At 43.6% G+C, this 18,454-nt stretch overlaps 1 protein-coding gene across 1 annotated transcript in view; it reads right to left on the bottom strand.

Moving 5' to 3' along the window:
- SLAMF6 (SLAM family member 6) overlaps window positions 1-2,724 on the bottom strand; it is a 39,776-nt gene extending 37,052 nt beyond the window's left edge. The window contains exon 1 of the mRNA XM_062190186.1: window positions 2,517-2,724. Within this exon, the coding sequence (XP_062046170.1) occupies window positions 2,517-2,724 (208 nt within the window). The remainder of the gene's footprint in view (window positions 1-2,516) is intronic.
- Window positions 2,725-18,454: the final 15,730 nt, after the last annotated feature.

Genomic DNA, 18,454 nt, shown 5'->3' on the forward strand with positions numbered 1-18,454 from the left:
CACTCCTATTTTGTAATTCTGCCTTTTAAATAAATAAATCTTAAAAAAATGAACTTATAGCCCTACCCTTTACCATTTGCAAAAATTAATGTGAGTATATCAAACTTCTAAATATAAGAGCTAAAACTAGAAACTCTTAGAAGAAAATATAGGAATAAATAATCATGATCTTGGATTTGTCCATGGATTCTTAGCTGTGGGAACAAAAGCATAAGTAATAAAATAAAAATACATAAATTGTGTTCCTTGAAAATTAAAAACTTTTGTGCATCAAGGGACATTTATAGAAAGTGAAAACACAAAGTATGGGATAAATATTTTCAACTCATATGTCTGATGAGGGTCTAATATCAAGAAAATATAAGGAAATCTTATGACTCAACAATAATGACACTTAATCCAATTAAAAATGGGCAAAGGACTTGAATAGACATTTCTCCATAAAACATACCCAAGTGCTCAATAAGCACATGAAAAAATGTTCACAATCATTTGTTAATAAGGAGATGAGGGACTGGCACGGTGGTGTAGTGGGTAAAGCTGCCGCCTGCAGTGCTGGCATCTCATATGGGTGCCCATTCGAGTCTCGGCGGCTCCACTTCTGATCCAGCTCTCTGCTATGGTCTGGGAAAGCAGTGGAAGATGACCCAAGTCCTTGGGCCCCTGCACCCACTTGGGAAACCTGGTAGAAGCTCCTGGCTCCTGGTTTCAGATCAGCACAGCTCCGGCCATTGTGGCCATCTGGAGAGTGAACCAGTGGATGGAAGACCTCTCTCTCTCTCTCTCTCTCTCTCTCTCTGCCTCTGCCTTTCTGCAACTGTGTAACTCTGTCTTTCAAATAAATAAAATAAATATTAAAAAAAGGAGATGCAAATCAAAACCACAATGAGATACTACTTCACATCTACTTTTCTTGCATTTTTTAAAGGAAAATAAGTGTTGGTGAAGATGCGGAGAAATTAAGACCCTAGCAGAACTTTAAAATGGTACAGTCACTGTGGAAAACAATTTTGGGATTTATAAAAACATTATGCATAGAATTATCATGTGGCCCATCAATTTCTTTCTAAGGAATATACCCAAATGAATTGAAAACAGGTACCCAAACAATATACATATGTTCATAGCAACACTATTCACAAAAGCCAAAAGGTTAAGACAGCCCATACATGAATTAGGAGATTAACAGATAAACAATGTGTGGTACATAATGTTACAGAATATTATTCAGCTATAAAGAGGAATGAAGTGTTGATCCATGATACAACAAGGACGAACCTTAAAATCAATATCCTAAGCGAAAGAAGTCATAGGCAAAAGGTCACACATTGTATGGTTTCATTTTGTGGACATTTAGCTTGACATGTGTGTAAGCAGGCTTTTCAGTACGAAATCTAAAGTACCCCAAAGAGGTTACTTATGAAGAAAGAGGGTTGATTCTGGCTTATGGTTTTGGGGCTCATAGTCGAAGATGGGGGCCCTGCGAGGCTGGCATCTCATGAGGGCAGAGCTTGGCAGAATACATGTAGAGGGAGGATTGTACAGCGAGACAGGAAGGAGAGCGAGAGTGAGCAAGTGAGAGTGCACAGCTAGGCCCAACTTGGCTTATATAACCAACCCTCTCCCAAGAACTACCTTCTACAGACATGTCCTCAATACCTAAACACTTCCCACCGGGCCCTCCTCCCGGGCACTGTAATTGGATCAAGTTTCTACCTTCAGTTTACTAATTGCTAACATAATTTTGGGGACCAAGCTCCCAGCACATAGGCCTTGGTGGGACACCTAAACTATTATCCAAACCACAACAATAGGACTGTAGCTATTTGGGACGTAACTGCTATCTTGCTCAAAGATGACTCTAACTGGCATCCTAAGTCCCTAACTTGCAAACAATGCTTTTTTTTGCCAGCCTGACCCTGGAATATCCCTTATCTAATACCTGGAATGTTAGTATTTCTGAGAAAGTTCACATGCTGTGGGCTTTTTGTCTAGCTTAACATATAACCCCTTCCCACTGACCGGGAGCAGGGCGGTCCATGGTCTTGTGGCTTCCTGAGACCACATTTCTGCCTGTAAGTCCTCTTAATAAGTTATACTTGCTGTAATCTTGGGGGTTTTGCCTCTTTCTTCAGCCCCTAGGCCTCTTCCACCTTTGTTGACAATTCTTGTACACAGGATATTTCCAAAACACATTTATATGAAATATCACAGACAGCAAGCAGGGTGGTGTTTTCCAGAGAGTGAGGAGAGGGGAAATGAGAAGTGACTGCTTAGTGGGTGCACGGTTTTCTTGTGGGGTGCTACAATGTCTTAGAATAACAAAGGAGGCAGTTGCACACTATTGTGACTCGCTAAATGTCATTGAGTTGTATGCTTTATAACCATCAGTTTATGTTATGTAAACCCCACCTTAATGATGATTTAAGAAGTCTGAGTGTGGATTGAGGAACAACTGAAGATAGATCTGGGATGAGGGATCAAACACTAGAGGCATGAAAGGCAGGGAGTCTCACTGGGGACAGACTGCAGATTCTGGGACATGGAGACACTCGTGCCTTTGAGGATGATGACAAAATGTAAAACCACTCTATGCCCATTCTGAGCAACAGTACACGTCTGAAGGTAGATAATGGAGCTCAGGGGAGTGGAGCTATCAGATCGGAACCTCCTCGCACCAGGGTCCTGCACGGTTTGATTTAAGAACCAGTCCGGACCAAGCATCGTGGTGTAGCAGGTAGTTGCTTCCTGCTCCACTGGCTGCTCCACTTCCGATCCAGCTCCCTGCTAGTGGTCTGGGAAAAGCAGCAGAAGATGGCCTAAGTGCTTGGACACCTGCACCCACGTGGGAGAGCCCATCCTTGGCTGTTGAGCCCATTTGAGAAGTGAACTGGAGGATGGAAGATCTGTCTGTCCCCCCCCCACCCCCGTAACTTTCAAATAAAATAAATCCTAAAAAAAATCTGTCTACCTTTCCAACCACTACATTTACCTGGGCCTCAGAATACTTGTATCCGCTTCTTGAAAACACACTTACAAAATTAGCTTTTATCACGTCCTCCCTCCAACTCCAGGATGTCTGAATAAAGTCCAATGGGATTTAGAACCTTGCTGTTATTCAAAGTGTGGTCCATGGGCAGGCAACATTGATGTCACCTGGGAGCTCATTAGAACTGTAGAATCTTAGCCTCCATCCCAGAACCAGAACCATCATTTTAATGAGATGCCTAAGTAATTTATGTGAACACTACTGTTTCGCAGATTCCCCTCTAGAAAGAATAACATGGATGAACAAATGGCATTCATCTTCTCTAGGACACCAGGACACTTGACCACAATAATATGTGGGTAGTTTAAAAAGTTTGTGGAAAAATGGAATTAAAAGGTTCATTTATTTTGCCTCAAAACAGGTTTAAAATATATGCATAGTTTCTTTCTTTCTTTTTTTTTAAACTGCATTTTTCCTGGACTTTTTGGAGATCCCACAGTGAAGTGGTTATGAGCACAGACTGGAGCTAGGCTCTCCTTCTGGGCCTAAAAACACCTGCACTTGCCTCCTGCAAACACATCTGTTTCTCCCTCTGCACCCCTCCCTCGCATAACGGTGTGACTTGAAGCAAGCTACTTAAGTGTCCTCTGCCTGCTTTCCTTCTCTGTGAAGCAGACAGGGTCGTCACGAGAAGTGCCCTTGGCAATGAGGAGAAGGTGAGGCGTTTTACCAGGAAGACATCCAGAATATTCAATTGTAGAGGCTGCTTCAATTTTGCGAGAAGGTAAAAGCGAGACAAAGGCTCCAGTCTGGTTGCCGGAGAGGAAGTAGCTCCTGAGGGAGAGAATTCTGCCTCTTTCTCCATCGTATAGCTCCCTCCCAAGGTTCTAGCCTCATTCTGTTTTTCTCCTTGGGTTCACTTCCAATCTTCATGCTGTTGATTTTCAAGTCTGCAGCCTCAGTCCCACCCCTCATTCTATTTCTAGCTGCTTTCAGGAAGTCTCCTCATGGATATCACACCAACGTCTTAAATTAGTCATTCCAAAACGGAACTCCCAGTGCCTTGCTCCCGGTGGCTGCTCCCCACCTCCCAACTTTGTCACGTTCTTTGGCTCTCCCATCCAAAATTTGGCCGCCTCTCCTCCGTATTCTGCACCCTCTTCCCCTGTTTGCTTTACTTCCTTTTTATCATTTGCCACTGTCCTATATAGTCTTTTACTTACTCATCGTGTCTGTAGTCTGTATACCCTTCTAAAATGCTAACTTCCCAGAGCAGGCATTTTTGCCTGCTTTTCTCATGATATGTCCCCAGAACAGTGGCAGGCATTCAGTCCTTGATGAATATTTATAGAATGATGAAATGAATCTACCTCTGTGGCATCTCTGGCTTCTGTTCCTTCCCTCTTCTGTGCTGTTCTCATGTTTGTTTAGCTATCGTTGTGTCTCAGAACTGTGGCAAAAGCTTGTCACTTGCTAGCTGATGACATTTGGATAAGTCATTTAAATTATCTTCACCCTTTCTTCAATTTATAACAGGGATAAGAATAGTAGAATCATAGAACTGTCGTGAGACAATTGCACCTTGGCCAAAATCGGAACTAGAATAAACACTCAATGAATGTTAGTTGTTTTTATCACTCCACAGGGCTAGCTTTGGGCTCACTTTTCTGCCTGGTCTCATGTCTCCTGTCGCTGAACTTTACACTTTGCCTTCAACAAACCACTTGTAATTTCCCAAACATGAGGTGAACCTTCATGTTCTCTATCTAACTGACAGCAGGAACAAGAAGCAGGTTAGATCAGTCATTAGTCAATTCTTTTCTCACATCTTTCTAAAGTGTTGCTGGACTTGCTAGCCCCTGATTTGCATCAAAGGAAGGGAGATCTGGAGATCTGTTTTTTTTTTTTTCCGCAGTCAGCAAAAGGTAAGAGACGCTCGGCACCTGAACTCTTTCTAGTGTTTCTCGTTGGACCCAGAAATGTTGGCTACATGGAATGATAGGTTTTCAATGTTCTAGATGAGCTCAGTGAGGCCCGGGAAGGATAACTAACCTACTCAAGGTTACACAATAGCCTAGCAGCTGACTGTGTGAAGACTCATTTTTCTGATATTTCTTTCTACCACAACATGCTGTTCCCAAACCTCAAACAGACTCAGAAAAGCTTGTTCCCTGTACCCCGGCAAACACTTCCCTTACGTGCACACACAGCTGAAACTGTTCACTCTGTGCCCTCTCGGGCCTTTAGCGTTTAAAACAGAAAGAGGATGGCAGTTGGTTAGGCACCACTGTAAGCCCCACTCGGTCCCTTGGCAGAAGGCCAGACAGACAGCTGTACACAGGTGATCTAGACTGAACAAGCAGCACAAAAGCAAGGAGGCACTAGCGGCTACATGGGTTTGCATCGACATTTACCTGGGCCCAGGCAGAAGACAAGTGGGAGAGGCAGGAACAGCCAGAACATGCTCTCAGCGGTGGTGACTGGTGCTGGCGACCTCAAGACAGTCATCGCTGGTGCCACTGTCAGTTATAGCGACTTCCCCTTCCTCTCACAGGGGTGAGTGAGAACTTCCTCCCTCTCACGAAGAATCCCTCTCTTACTGATTTTCCGCTTAATTACATTTTGATCATAAAAAAAGACTCAGAATTTCATCCCTTTAAGCTGTATTAAGACTTACTTTATGATCTAACGTATGCACTTGAGAAAATAGCTATTCCACTGCTGTTGGGAAGAATATTCTCTATCTGCCCATTGGATCCAATTCATCTACACTGTGGTTCAAGTCCTCTATTTCCCAATTTCCTTTAGTTCTTTGTGTTTTCCTTTCTGGGATTTAAGAGAGTAGTTTTAAAATCTTTGAGAAATTAGGATTCTGGGCTTCCTTAGAGATAGTTTTTGTCATTATTTTGTTCCTTTAAGACTGGCATTAGGGCACAGTAGGTTAAGCTGCTACCAAGCTGGCATCTAATATTGGAAGGCCTGTTTGAGTCCCAGCTGCTCCACTTCTGATATAGTTCCCTGCTAACGTGCCTGGCAAAGCAGTGGAAGCTGGCCTGAGGACTTGGGCCCATGCCACCCATGTGGGGGACCTAAATAGAGTTCTTGGCTCCTGGCTTCAGCTTGGCCCAGTCCTGGCTGTTACAGTCATTTGTGGACTGACTCAGTGGATGAAAAGAACGCTCTCTTTGTCTCTTTCTCTCTCTCGTTTTCTTTCTTCTTCTTCTTGTTCTTCTCTGTCACTCTGTCTTTCAAATAAATAAATCTCTTAAAAATCATTTTGTTGCTTTGAATGTACCGTACTTTTCTATTTCTGTGTATGATTTGTTATTTTTGTTAATAGCCACCATGCTCAGTTTTTGCAAACTGCCTCGCACTGGAGGTGTCCTGCACCAATTATCTGGGCTTCCACTGATCCTAGGAGTCAGCCTAATGTGAAACTTGGGTTCTTCACATGGCTCTTTTGAGCATGCATTGTACCTGGGATTGTGTGTGACGTTCTTAATTCTCCCATATACTCAGATATTTTTGTTTTTAAATTATTTATTTTATTTGAAAAGCAGGGGGAGAGAGAAAGAGAGAGTTATCTCCCATCCTCCCTTTTACTCTCTATATGCCCCACCTGTGGGGCTGGGCCAGGCTGAATCAGGAGCCTGGAACACAATGTGGATCTCTAAAATGGGTAGCAGGGACTCAAGTACTTGAGCAATGACCTGCTGCCTCCTTGGGTGTGCATCAGCAGGAAGCTGGAATTGGAAGCACCTCTGGGACTTGAATCCAGGCACTACGACATGGGAGGTGGGTGTCCCAAGTGAAGTCTTAAGTCTTGTGCCCAAAGCCTGCCTCGCACAAATGTTTTTGAGTGTTGATTTTTCCGGAGTCTTGCTCTGATTTCTCCTTAGGGAGAAGCTGGGCTGTGTGTTGCCACCCACAGTCCCTTGGCCAGGATTCTGTGTATCTGTGTCATCTGTGCAGTTCTTATAGTGGTTCCTGTTACTACCTCACCTAGGGTCTGAGCCAGGTGAGAAGAGAGACCAGTCCTCCATGCATCCCATGTAGGGTAGAACTTTGAAATAATAAAAGAAAAAACTTCAGACAAATTAAATTTCATAGCGTTTACTTGAGTGAAGGACAATTCATGGGTTAGGCAGCACCCAGAACCAGTGAAGGTACAATGATTGAGGCAGGCATTATTTATGAACAGAAAAAGGAACTGCTATACAGCAACAGCAGGGTTGTTTACAGTGTGACATTTGCCTTATTTGGGCAGGATCTGATCAGTTGGCAGCCTGTAATTGGCTGAAGCTCAGCTGCTATAGTGGCTGTGTTTGTTACAAAAATGTACCGTTAAGTTAGGCTTTTAGTCTGTTTACCTATTAAGTTAGGTTGCAGTTTGTTCTGTAAGTACTCAGGATACAAAGGCAGCCTTAGGCCAATTTTGAGTTAATTTAACAATGCTGCCCTTTTGATACGCCTCTCAGTTTTAACAGATTAATTCAATTGTGGGCATTGACATCACTCTCTGCTACCATGATGTGGATTTGTTTGGTCTAAATACTGACAGAGTTTGTGAACTCAAGAGGCTTCCATAGCCTTGGCATCTCATGACAAGAGCCTCAGGTGATTACTGATGTCATAAATAAGAGTGTCAGTTGTTAAATCAGCAGCAGGAGTCACTGTGCACCTACTCCCCATGTAGGATCTCTGTCCTTAATGTGTTGTACTATGAGAATTAATGGTAAAATTAGTCTTCAAACAGTACTTTATACTTTGTGTGTCTGTGTGGGTGCAAACTGTTGAAATTTTTACTTAGTATAGAGTTGATCTTCAGTATATAAAAACAATTAGAAAAAAAAAAGAAATGAATCTTAATGAAGAATGGGATGGGAGAGAGAGTAGGAGGTGGGATGATTTGAGTATGGGGGAAAGAACTGCTATAATCCAAAAGCTTTACCTATGAAAATTATATTTATTAAATAAAAGCTTTCTATAAAAAAGAAATTCACAAGTCATGATGTCTGATTATATGAATGGTTTTTTAAAAATGTTCTCTTCATGCTTTTGTTGCTGTAGCTGGAATGAGATATTTGTCACACAGTGGATGTCTTCATGCAACTGCGTAACACACTGGGAAGCACCCAGTGCAGCAGCAAGATCATTATGATGACTGTCAGGAGGATAATACAAAGAGGTTAACGTGTACTCCTTAGCAGGAGCCCCCACGAACCAAATCCATTAAAATCAAATAACTAGAAAGAAAAGGCATATCCTTGGGTTTTTTAATAGTTTTTTTTTAGTGGATGACTTGTCTTTTTTTGGTTCTTATTCAATACTGAGTACAATTTCAAAACTCTCAGTAGGATTTGCTTCCTATTAGAGCAGCCAGGGCATGAACCAGCAGCCACATGGGATGCTGGTGTCATAGGTAGCAACTTTACCCGCTAATCCACAATACCGGCTGTGAAGAATTATTTTTAAATCAGCCATAGGTGTCGAATTTGTTTATTTTTTAATTTTGTGATAACATTTTAAATTTACTTTATAATCAAAGGCTTAATGCTCCACTAAATAAAGAGTTCAACCAGTTAAGACCATTTTGCAGCAAGAATATAGACAAGGGCTGAAACAAATCCCAAGGTGTCAGTTTCACTCATGTACATTAATTATTAACCTGACTTGCTTGGAGAGTGAGAAAATTCACCCAGGAAAAAGAGGAAAAGGGACAAAGTGTTTATGATTGGTCTTGGGAAAGTCGTCCATTTCTGTGATATCATTTGCTTCTGAGAAACTTTCCTAGTTTTTACCTTGTGTCTCCAATGGATGTGCAATCCCAAGAGTCTTGAAGGACTCTCTTGCATTGGGAGGTATGGTCTCAAGAATCAAGGCCCTGGAGTTTTGCTGCCATGTGAGTGATGACAAGAACTTGGAATGGTATCTCCTCTTACAGTTCAAGAGCTGTCTTTTTTTCATGTTATTTCCAAAAGACCCAAGTGGAGCAGCATCCCATGTGGCTGCTGGTGTCATAGGTAGAAACTTTACCTGCTAATCCACAATACTGGCTCTGAAGAATTATTTTTAAATCAGCCATAGGTGTTGAATTTTATCAAATATATCTTATAGAATTGATCAAGATGATTGTGTTTGTGTCTCGCCTTCAACTTGCTTGAACACAAATTACAATAGGTTTCTGAAAGATATCTTTTGAGGATAGACTCTGCATAAATTCTGAGGATAAATCTTACTTATTGCATTTTCCTTTTAATTTATTGCTTGATTCAGTTGACTAAAATTTAGGTTAAGATTTTTAACATTTGTAAGTGAGATTGACCTACATCAGGTTGGGTTGTGGCAACTTTTTTCTGTAAAATCTCAGATAGTGAATATCATAAACATTGAGGGCCAGACTGCCCTGGGCAAGTACTCCTACTGACAGAGGGTAAGAGCAGCCATAATCAAGACAAAAATTAGTAGTTGTTGGCTGCGTTCCAATAAAACTTAATTTATGGGCACTGGAATTTGAATTCATATAATATTCACCTGTCACAAAATATTACTTTTCATTTGAAAATTTTTCAATTATTTAAAAGTGTAAAAACTACTCTTCATCTGTGAGCCATATAAAAACAGATAGATTTGGCAACAGTATGCTAACCTCTGGTGTTATCTCACTTTTCTCCTCCTCCTAAGACTTTGGTATCAGTATTATGTTATAGTGTTGAATGAATTTGGAAGCTTCCCACTGTTTTCTATGCCTTGGAAAGTTAAAATCATATGGGAATTATTTGTTCATTGAAGGTGTCAAAACTAGTCCACAAGACTAGTTTTGAGAAATAGATCACTGAATATGTTTTTCTTCTTTTCCTCTAATTAAAGAAGTTCTAGTTATAAACTTTCAACTTGTGAGTTACCATAGCTGTAAAACTACGTGTCAGAACAATCCATTGGTTCTTTCTGCCGCCAGATGACATTAGCCTTGAAGGGTGGCTTTAAAAAAGTTCATGGGAAAACAGAACTGAAAGGCTGTATATTTTCCATGAGTTTTTTTTTTTTTCCAAAGTAGTAAGGTTTTATTGTGGATAGGGCATTGGTAAGAATGGAAAGGAGAGAGAGAGAGAGAGAGAGAGAGAGAGAGAGAGAGAGAGAGAGAGAGAGAGAGAGATCCCAGTCACTCAGACTAGGGGAAAGCGAGGTTACGTGGTTAAATAGAGAGAATACACCTGGCAGGCCAGGCCGGTGGTTCAGGGAAGCTACTTTGGTTTTTAAGGGATCCTAATTCTTCTGACTCTTTCGCTTTACCCCCTCTCCCTTCTGCTCCAAGACAAAGGGTTTGTTAAGTGTAAATTAGGAAAATTATTCCCCCAGTTTACTACTCAGTGTTATCAGAGTGGGGAGCCCACCTGGGGCCGGGCAGAAGAGCTAGGATGTGTGCCTTGGAGGAAGGCTGTGAAGGGTTTATCGCCTCATGTTATCAGGCCAGGTAACCCATCTGGTGCTGAGGAGAGAGGATTTTCCTGGGAACCTTTCCTTGGTGGAAGGGCTGAGGCCACCTGGAAAGTCCTCAGGGTCTGGGCAGGACTTCGCAGTGTAAAATACTGGGCTGCTTCTGAGGCTGCTGCTTTGTTCTCCCCAGGCCCCTCGCACACACATAGGCTAATTGCTACCTTTCTACTTAATGTTCCCCCCACCAAGAGAAAATACCCATAATCTTATGGGGATAAAATGGATGAAGATCCGTCTTCTATGGTTTCTGTAGAGCTGACAGATGGGTGTAGCTGGATACAGGTATTCTTCTGTGTTTGAGGGTGACCTCGGAAGGCATTGTCCTGCTTGGTCTAGAGGGCTGGTCATCTTGTCTGATGAGATAGGCTGGAAGCCCTGTCTCAGAGGCACCTGAAGCAAGATGGTTTGTCTTCTGTTAGAGACAAAACAAACAAGGACATTAAAACATAATAGTCTACAGAGAAGCAGAAGGAATGTGGACACCATGTCACCAAGGAGTGGCAATGACCAGAATTTTTACGACCTGAAGCTAGTCCAGGTATTTTAGCCTTGTCTGACTTGGTCCTGGAGTTATCTGGCCTCATCCAAGAAAGAATGAACATGATGTGTACCCATCTAGTTTGACCCTAGTCTGGGGGTACTTTCTTGGGCAGCAGGTAGCAGGTCTAGGACTGTCCGAGTACTGAGTTCAGCAGTGAGTACTGAGTTCAGTACTGAGTTGCAGTGGCCCTAGTCATGGCAGTCTTCCAATAGATGAAAGCTGTGTTTTATTTTGTTTGTTTTTTCATAGGATGGCTCTGTTTTGGCTTGCTGTTAGGAGCCTGATTTAGGAACTTTGATATTTCCCTGTATCTAGGAATCCATAACCCGTTAGGGAAAAGCAGCAATTTGCTGCATGGCTTGCATCCTCTCTGGGGCTGGTCTTCTCTCCCCAGAGGTGAGGACAAGGGTTAAATAATTAACCTTCTGGCAGACTAGCTATGTTTTTTCCCTGGATGCCTGGTAGCTGCATTTTGCTAGGAAGTTAAGAGTGTTAGCTAGTGCACAAGACCAGAGTCTCAGGTTGGGAAAGGGAACAGACTAATAAACCATCTACATTCTGTATCATTTTGCACCTGCCCTCACTATTCTTGAAGTCCTCTGTGAGGGCCTGTCTACATAGGTGGACTGTCCACGTTAGCTGTTACTCTAAGGCCTGTTTTTAGGAACTGGCAGGAGGAGCTTTTTAGGCTTAATAACATTCAGATAGGCTTTAAGACCTGGCCCAGACCTATCCATGGGGTTCTGGAAGAGACATTACAAGAGAGATGTGAACCTCCTTAAGGAAGGCACCCTGTTGACTCCCATTACGTACCTGGAGTAGGAGGAGAGGTGAATAGCAGGCTAGTATGAATAGGCAATGGAAACTTATGGTTTCATTGACCCTAGGTCATCCCTTCAACAGCAATGGTTAGAGTTGGAAGCTGGGCAGAGCTAAGGGATTTTTAGCTTGGGGTCAACAGGGTGTGTGGTTCTGACCCAGGAACATGCAGGGCAGTTTTGTTTCTAGTTCCACGAGTTTTTGAAGTCCCCTTGTATATTGAGTACATCCTCTGTAACTTACACAGGGTCAGGCACTGTAAATACAAATGGTGAGAGAAACTGGGCATGGTCTGTGTCCTGATGGAACTCTTGGTCCAACAGAGAAAGAGAGACACTATTTAAATCATCTCAGAGTGAAATATTTAAATGCAAACTCTGAAAACTCCTATGAAGGAAAGATGCAGCATAATGAGAGCAAAGTATGGACATCAGAAATGGTTAGACTTCCCCAGGAGAGGGTATTTGAGCTGAGCTTGAATGAATGAGTGGACGTTAACAAGGCAAAAGTTACAGGTGTTACAGATGTGTTACAGATGTGTTACAGGTGGTGAGGGTGCCAATGCACAGGTAAAGCGTGTCAGACAGGGGGAGAGTCCTAGGATAGATGTGTAGATGAAATGGAATGAAGTGTAGCCTCCAAGGGCATGGAGAGCATCCTCCCAAGTGGTGGCTGTATCTGCTTGTGCAATTTCTACACAACAGCTCTGAGATTCTTCAAGAGTAGCAGTTATTTTCAGTCCCATGAGAAGAGAATACAGAGACATAGCTGGGAGCTGGGAGACTTAGTGCATCTGCAGAGTGGCTCAGAACAGAGGATATGGGGCTTCTTTGATCAGCAGGGAGTAAAGGAAGTGTTTTGTTCTTTTTTTTTTTTCTCAGATCTAGAAGCTTCCATTTGTCATCTCACATAAGACTTCTTAGCAAGTCACTTTCCACTCAGGGTTTTAGCAAACATCCTAAGGCCCTGAACACCCTATAGTTCTGTGGGAGTCACAACCTCATTCTCATCATTTAAAAGCCCAATCCTTCTATCCTTTTCTCCAGGTGCCAATTTGGGGCACACAGACTGTCCCTTCTCTCCAGTTCCCTAGATTGGGCTCTGAGAGAGCCTCCAGGACCTCTTTTGCTCTCTCAATGCCTACAATGCAAATGCAGTTCAACAGATGCTCATTAGCATTTGCCCGGCATTGACTCCTAGGTTGGAGTGCTGCTCATGAAAAGATGACTAAGACAGTTCTTGCTCTGGATGGAGGTGGCCTCTAAACCGTGGTTTCCTTCTTCCCAGGCTGATCAAGACAGAACTCCCTTATTACCTCCTGTCAGACATCTCTGTTGCTGCCCTTCTGTTTCCTGTGATTTCTGGGACTGGTCTTCCCTGTCTTAAGCTTTTCAGTCTCCTCCCAGGGTTGCAATCATCTTGGCCCCATCAGACATCCTACTCCCCCTTCTCTGTCTAATACCCTCCATGTCTTGGTCTCTTTTGCATCTACTCAGGGCCTAGGTTTTCAGACTGCACCGGGGCTTTGATCATATTCATTGTCTCCTTTGCTGTTCCAGTTATTCCCCCCTTTTTTTTTCTTTTCTTGGCACAAGTAGAAGAGATTCATTATAAAGCAGTATTTATTGTTTGTCTCCTATGATGGTACCTGTAATCCCATTTCTTAAGCACTTACAAAGTGAAATTGAGAAATGATACTTTATTAGTGCATGAAATAAATAAAAGATGATGAATAGAGAGAATAAAATACCTTGTGACAAACTTGACACCTTGCTTCTGAAATAGGTTTGGTGGCACTTTGCTATTAGCATAATCTTCAGGTTCTTGTTAACTAACCCAATGAACATTTATTTCAAGAATCCAAGGTTCATTAACCACTGGAAACAGAAAAAAGGTGAAGAAAGAGCTTTGACTCAAACAACTCTTTGACTGGTTAGACAGTTAAAACAGTACAGCAGGTACAGGAGTTTGGTGCAGTGGCCAAATTGCTACTTGGGTTGCCCATGACCCATATTAGAATGCTTGATTTGAGTCCTCACCACTCCACTTAAGATCCAGCTTCATGCTAATATATACCCTGTGAGACAGCAGATAATGCCTCAGTACTTGGGTCCTTCTCACCCACATTGAAGTCTAGTCATCTAATTTCAGGCTGAACCAACACTGTCTGTTGTGGCCATTTGGATGGCAAACCAGCGGGTGGAAGATCCCTCTCTGTCTCTATACCTTTCAAAGATAAAATGGAAATATATATATAAAAAAGATAGTACAGCAATTATCACACCATGGGACATGATAATTGCAACTACTATACATTTTGGTACTGAGTTTATCAGCTGTATGTTTGGCTTTGGGTGGGAGGTTCTGGAAGCCTATGCCAAAGGGAGATAGTTGGTTTGATCCTTGGGGTATGTATGAAAGATCTGGGGGCAGAGGAAAGAGAGGGGCATTCCAGGCAGAAGATATTACAGGGGGAAAGGGAAAGGATTTGGTGGGTTCATGGCCCCATGATATTTCTGTGTGACTGGTGCCTGATTGTTTGGATTGCCAACGAGCCTTGTCCTTCAGGAAAAACTTTTCAGTAGGGAAATGATGTGATAAGATCTGAGATCTGGGATCTTCTCTTTGTGGAACAGCAGCCAGGTGACTCATGGCAGTAGGAGGGTGTGTTGGAGCGGTTAGGCAGATTTAAGGGACACAGCTGAGAGGAGCCATATGGAGGACTTGGAATTGACAGGACTGACTAGATGTGGATGGCAGCTGGGTGACAGGAAGGAAGAAGGAGGAGTCAAGGGTTTGACTATTGGATGAGCTATTTGGCCTGTGATTTAGTTTCTTAATTTGTAAGATGGAATGATTGCATCTACTTCAGAAAGTACATGAGTTTGAAGGTTTCTTATGGCCTCTCAATGTACAAAATAGGACAAGGAGTGGTACAGTGAATGCTCAATGAACACCAGCTATTCTGATTGTCATAGGTCATGAACTAGCATAGGGGAAAGCAAGCTGGGAAGGTCAGGGACACACCCTTGAGTTCAATTTTGGGCACAGTGAATTTGAGGGGACTTCTGACCCTAACACAGAGATAACTCATAAACAGTTGGAAATATAGGTGATGCATAAAAGTGTTGCATTATAAAGCAAAGATTATGTGCATTTATAAAAGTCTCTGGGGACCAGTATTGTGGCACAGCCAGTTAACACTGCTTTTTTTTTTTTTTTTAAGAGTGATTCCATTTGTTTGAAAGACAGAGTTAAAGAGAGAAGCAGAGACAGAGAGAGAGGTCTTCCATCTGCTGGTTCACGCCCAAGATGACTGCAATGGCCGGAGCTGCACTCATCTGAAGCCAATAGCCAGGAGCGTCTTCCAGGTCTCTCTTGTGGGTGCAGGGGCCCAAAGACTTGGGTCATCTTCCACTGCTTTCCCAGGCCATAGCAGAGAGCTGGATTGGAAGAGGAGCAGCTGGTACTAGAGCCGGCGCCGACATGGGATGCCAGTGCTTCAGGCCAGGGATTTAACCTGCAGCGCCACAGCACCGGCCCCAAATGCTTTATTATTATTTTTTTTAATATTTATTTATTTACTTGAAAGTCAGAGTTATACAGAGAGAAGGAGAGGCAGAGAGAGAGAGAGAGGTCTTCCATCTGCTAGTTCACTCCCCAACTGGCCACAATGGCCAGAGATGTGCTGATCTGAAGCCAGGAGCCAGGAGCTTCTTCCGATCTCCCACACAGGTGCAGGGGCCCAAGGACTTGGGCCATCTTGCACTGCTTTCCCAGGCCATAGCTGAGAGCTGGATCAGAAGTAGAGCAGCCTGGTCTTGAATCGGCGCTCATATGGGATGCTGGCACTGCAGGTGGCAGCTTTATCTACTATGCCACAGTGTCAGTCCCTAAGCCACTGCTTCATATGATGCTGGCATCCCGTTTGGAGCAACCATTTGAGTCCCAGCTGCTCTGCTTCTGGTCCAACTGCCCGTTAAATGCCTGGGAAAGTAGTAGATGATGGCCCAAGTACCTGTGCTTCTATCACCTACATGGCATTCTCGGTTTCTGACTTCAGTCTGGCCTAGGATGTTGTGGCCTTCTGGGCAGTAAACCAGTGGGTGGAAGATCTCTTTATTTCTTTGTCTCTCCCTCTCTCTGTCACTCTCCATTTCAAATAAATAAAATAAATCTTTAAATAATCTCTGATAGCTAATTTATGTAATTATTTGGCTACAGTAAGAATGCATAACAAAAATCTCCATTTCTCATTTGCATAGATGTAGCCATTTGTAGGTCACAGAGTGGACCCAACTCACACCTAGAGACTTGTGGAGGGTTCTTCAGAATCAGTTGGAGGTCTGGCACTGTGGCATAACCCCCTCCTGTGGTGCCTGCATCTCATATGGGTGCTGGTTCATGTCCCAGCTGATATTATTCTGATCCAGCTCTCTGTTTATGGCCTAGGGAAGCAATGGAAGATGGCCCAAGTGCTTGGGCCCCTGCACCTGTGTGGGAGACCTGGAAGAAGCTCCTGGCTCCTGGCTTTGGATCAGCGCAGCTCTGGCCATTGCAGCCATTTGGGAAGTGAACCAGAGGATGGAAGACCTCTCTCTCTGCCTCTGCCTCTCTGTGTCTGTAACTCTGCCTTGCAAATAAATAAATAAAATCTTAGAAAAAGAGAACCAGACCACCAGCCAGCTAGAGTTAATGATTGTCACCCATTCCTCTAAGAATTCTCCAAGTCGGCTGACACTGCGGCTCAATAGGCTAATCCTCCACCTGCGGAGCCAGCACACCAGGTTCTAGTCCCGGTCGGGGCGCCAGTTCTGTCCCGATTGCTCTTCTTCCAGTCCAGCTCTCTGCTGTGGCCCAGGAGTGCAGTGGAGGATGGCCCAAGTGCTTGGGCCCTGCACCCCATGGGAGACCAGGAGAAGCACCTGGCTCCTGGCTTCGGATCAGCGCGGTGCACCGGCTGCAGCGGCCATTGAAGGGTAACCAACGGAAAAGGAAGACCTTTCTCTCTGTCTCTTTCTCTCTTTCTCTCACTGTCTAACTCTGCCTGTCCAAAAAAAAGAATTCTCCAACTCAATTTCTCTATGTCCCTAAAGATTGTGTAGTACTTGGCTTCCCCAAGTCAGGGCTAAGGATTTTTACTAATGGTCCTTTGTCAAAATATATCAATACTCTAATGTGTTTTGAGAAACCACAAGGGCTCCTTGAACTTGAACAGGGGCTTCTTAAAATCCAAATATACACAGCTCCCTCAAGGAGCTTTTTTTTTTTTTTTTTTTTTTTTTTTTTTTTTTTTTTTTACTTTTTGACAGGCAGAGTGGCTAGTGAGAGAGAGAGGCAGAGAGAGAGGTCTTCCTTTTGCCATTGGTTCACCCTCCAATGGCTGCCGCGGCTAGTGTGCTGCGGCTGGCGCACCGCGCTGTTCCGAAGGCAGGAGCCAGGTGCTTCTCCTGGTCTCCCATAGGGTGCAGGGCCCAAGGACTTGGGCCATCCTCCACTGCACTCCTGGGCCACAGCAGAGAGCTGGCCTGGAAGAGTGGCAACCGGGACAGAATCCGGCGCCCCAACCGGGACTAGAACCCGGTGTGCCGGCGCCACTAGGCAGAGGATTAGACTGTTGAGCCACGGCGCCGGCCCCTCAAGGAGCTTTCTATTTCCATCACAGAGTGCAGCACAGTTTCCCAAATTCTTACTTCTTCTTCTATTCCTGTTATTCTTGTGACTAGTAGTAGTGGAAACTTACACTGTTTCACTCATTTTGCAACAGCTCATAAGAAGTGCTCATGACCCAGATCCCTTGTTTTCTGTGGAACTACTTCTGTCCCCAGTGCAGAGTTCTATCCAAGCTTCTTTAATTTAATGGACATTTCCAGCAGAAAAGTTGAGGGGTACTCTAGATAGCAATGGAATTAACATATGAATGAAGATACTTTGGGCTACTTTTAATCCTTTAAAAATACTAGTAAATGTAAATATTCATTCAACCTATCTTTGTGGCTCATTTACTATGTGTAAAGCAAAGGGCCAGGTGTGTGGTATGGGTGAGGGCAGTGCCAGGTATTGGGAATCCACAGCAGGTTAAGAGAGGCAGTATGGCCAAAGGCAAGTGCATGGCCTCTGGTGGTGAGAAGTCTCATATTCAAACCCTACCTTCCCAGCTTCCTGACTTTGCAGAGGTATTTATCTCTTCCGCCTTAATGTAAACCAGAAGAACTAATTTCTCCTTTCCAGAGCTGTTGCAAATATTGGCAGTAACGTATAAAGCATCTAGTGTAAAGTTGAAATGAAAAATAAGCTCTCAATGAGTTATTACTGGCTCCCTGCCCCCAAGGAGGGCTCTATTTCCATTATTTTTTTTTTGTAAGATCTATTTATTGATTTAAAAGGCAGAGTTACAGAGAGGCAGAGGCAGAGACAGAGAGAGAGAGGTCTTCCATCTGCTGGTTCACTCCCCAAATGGTCACAATGGCTGGAGCTGGGCCAATCTGAAGCCAGGAGTCAGGAGCTTCTGGGTCTCCCACATGGGTGCAGGGGCCCAAGGACTTGGACCATCTTGCACTGCTTTCCCAGGCCCTAGCATAGAGCTGGATCAGAAGTGGAGCGGGACT

Source organism: Lepus europaeus, chromosome 5, assembly GCF_033115175.1.
Source record: "Lepus europaeus isolate LE1 chromosome 5, mLepTim1.pri, whole genome shotgun sequence".
In the NCBI taxonomy this organism is placed as follows: Eukaryota; Metazoa; Chordata; class Mammalia; order Lagomorpha; family Leporidae; genus Lepus; species Lepus europaeus.